The sequence below is a fragment of the Megalops cyprinoides genome, chromosome 4 (assembly GCF_013368585.1).
Source record: "Megalops cyprinoides isolate fMegCyp1 chromosome 4, fMegCyp1.pri, whole genome shotgun sequence".
NCBI lineage: Eukaryota > Metazoa > Chordata > Actinopteri > Elopiformes > Megalopidae > Megalops > Megalops cyprinoides.
In genome coordinates, this window is record NC_050586.1 from 3,552,501 (window position 1) to 3,555,570 (window position 3,070).

General features: G+C 47.2%; 1 protein-coding gene across 1 annotated transcript in view; it reads left to right on the forward strand.

The window, feature by feature from the left end:
- The window catches only part of pnpla7b (patatin-like phospholipase domain containing 7b), a 23,940-nt gene extending 21,083 nt beyond the window's left edge, over positions 1-2,857 (forward strand). Inside the window, exons 30-34 of the mRNA XM_036526437.1 lie at positions 1-137; positions 313-429; positions 1,341-1,425; positions 1,687-1,802; positions 2,361-2,857. The exon at positions 1-137 is cut by the window's left edge and continues 16 nt beyond it. Coding sequence (XP_036382330.1) covers positions 1-137; positions 313-429; positions 1,341-1,425; positions 1,687-1,802; positions 2,361-2,426 — 521 coding nt within the window. The 3' untranslated portion in view covers positions 2,427-2,857. The remainder of the gene's footprint in view (positions 138-312; positions 430-1,340; positions 1,426-1,686; positions 1,803-2,360) is intronic.
- Positions 2,858-3,070: the final 213 nt, after the last annotated feature.

The following is a 3,070-nucleotide window of genomic DNA, read 5'->3' on the forward strand; positions in this document are numbered from 1 at the left end:
AGATCCAGACGCGGCTGGCCTACGTGTGCTGTGTTCGGCAGCTAGAGTCGGTGAAGAGCAGCGAGTACTGCGAGTACATCCGGCCGCCCATCGACCGCTACGGCACGCTGGAGTTTGGCAAGTTCGACGAAATCGCTGTGAGTCCAACAGCACAACAGCAGTGCTCCAGCAGGGAATCAAAGCAGAAACCTTCCAGTTAGGAGCCCGTCTCCCTGTCCTTATCCTACACTGCTGCACGCGTTGCGTCTGTCTGTCCTGGCTGTGTCTGTAATCCACACAGCGGTGAAATGTCTCTGTCCCTCCCTCTCTCAGGAGGTGGGCTACCAGCATGGGAAGACTGTGTTTGACGTGTGGAGCCGCAGCGGGGTGGTGGACAAGATGCTGAAGGACCGACACCAGGAGGAGTTCCACAAGACCAAGTGCAACAATGTCAGTGAGGGATTGGCTGAGTCACATACAGGCCCTTACAGGCTGATGATCTGATTGGATGAATAACATACAGGCTGTTACAGGCTGATGACCTGTAAGGTGAATAACATACAAGCCGTTACAGGCTCACGATCTGATTGGATGAATAACATACAGTCCGTTACAGGCTCACGATCTGATTGGATGAATAACATACAGGCCCTTATAGGCTGATGAGATGTAAGGTGAATAACATACAGGTCGTTACAGGCTGACGATCTGATTGGATGAATAACATACAGGCCCTTACAGGCTGATGACCTGTAAGGTGAATAACATACAGGCTGTTACAGGCTCACGATCTGATTGGATGAATAACATACAGGCCGTTACAGGCTGATGATCTGATTTGCTGAATAACTGCCTGCTTCATGGTGATCTACTCCTGCTGTGAAATAATTCGCAGTTTGCATTGGTCCACGCTGTCTTTCTGGCACTGTAACAGATCAATGACTTGATTTTTTATATTTATTTTCTAAAACACAGTTGACTTCACTGCATTTCTAGCTAAAAAATGGAAAGTCAAGATGTGACAGCCTCATGCCTGACTTGCTATCACATATGTTATGTGTTTCATCTTTCGTTATCCTGTCTTCAAAGACAGCTGTATGAAGGTATAGCATGTGACTCACACTCAGCTCTGAAACTATTTTTCTTCATACTCTGTTCATTGCTCTGGAACATTATAGAGCTGTTTTCATGAATTCAGACTTAATATCAAGTCTACTTACATGACTGGTGTGCTCCACTTCATCTGTCTGCGGTTGACTCACAGTCTCCCTCTGACACCCTAACCCAATGATGCGATTGATTGGCTGATGGCACTGACTGACAGCTGAGCCCACCCCCCCCCCTCTGTCTTCCCCTCTCAGGTGGTGACGTGTCCCAACGCCTCCTTCACAGACCTGGCAGAGATCGTGTCCCGGATTGAGCCGGTCAAACAGGCACTCATGAAGGGTGAGAGAGGGAGAGGAAAGAAGAAACAAAAGATTGAGGTTTATTTATCATGTATCCTGCGCTGACCCCAAGGACCTGAATCAATTCCTCTCCATTTGTCTTCCTCTCTCTCTCTCTGCCTCTCCCTGTCTCTCTCTCTCTGCCTCTCCCTCTCTCCTTCCCTCTCCTTCCCTCTCTCTTTCCTTCCCTCCCTCTCTCTCTCTCTCTCTCTCTCTCTCTCTCTCTGCCTCTCTATACCTCATCCACCCCTCCCCCCTTCAGAGGAGTCTGACTACCAGACAGATTATGATGAGGAGGCTGTGGAGAGCGCTCTGTCTGACTTTGAGCTGTCCAATCAGAACAGTGAACACACCGAGGGGGAGGAGACTGTTGACACGGTAAGCCTGAGCCACAGGCAGTGATGTGACAGTAAGGCTTCATGAACCCCTGTCACTTCCTGTCAATAACTATCATGGTATGAACCAATCAAAAGACTTTCCTGCCCATAGTAAACACTCTGACACGCTGATCCAGTCAAATCTTGTGAGTCAAGGATAATGTGTGACAGCTCTGCTCATTTTGGGTTACATGAAACCTCAACCCCCCCATTGCATGCCATGGGCATCTTGACCTGAAGGGCAGATGTCTATGGGTGGAGTTAAAATAGCCCCTGTCATGCATTAGCATGCGGTAGTTTTTTTTTTTTTCACCTGGTACAACAATTTTACAAATTCTTGCTTTGCTTAAGTTCATCAGTGAAGGTTAAGATGAAAGCACCATTGTGCGGTTATTGATTAACCCTCTCTGTTGCTGTGGCTGTGGGTGTCTCTCTTCTCTCTCTCTCTCTCTCTCTCTCTCTCTCTCTCTCTCTCTCTCTCTCCCTCTCTCCCTCTCTCTCTCGCTCTCTCTCTCTCTCTCTCTCTCTCTCTCTCTCTCTCTCTGTCTCTCTCTCTCAGGATGAAGAAATGGAAATGAGATTCAGGCCTCAAAGAGGCCACGCCCCCAACGGTGTCAGCCCGTGACCTCCGGAGGGGGGTGGGTTGTCATAATAATGCCACTCAGGTCTATTTTCAAAACCTGCCCTGACATTTCCCATCAATATTTTAATGAAAAATAATGTTGTTTTTTAATTATTTTTAGAATAGACATTTGGTAGCATTAGAAGAATGTATTTGATCTGACATTTGAAGGAGCTTTTGAATGGGCTGTACCATTCTGCCAAAACTGAAGGATTTCTTGACCCCTTTTTTTACTGGGAAATGAGGACAGGTTTTGAAAACTGAGGAGCCTTACCAGGACCCATGACACCTCAGCCTTCATCAGAGGTGCTGGATAGGGGACAGAACTGTGAACTAAACCCTGAGCCAAAATTTACACTACCAGCTGACTGACGCACATATGCATGCACAGAGACAACACACACATACATATGCCCACACACCACACATACACACGCCCACACGCCCACACACCACACATACACACGCCCACACACCACACATACACACGCCCACACAACACACATACACTGTGTCATAAAATAAGCCTATCAATGCAAGACTTTTTATACCTATGTTTTTAACTGCCGTTTTGTGCCTACTCTGAAGTTTGAATAGAGAAGTGCTTTTAGCTGTGCTAAGACTGTTATGAGCCATAGTGATATTGT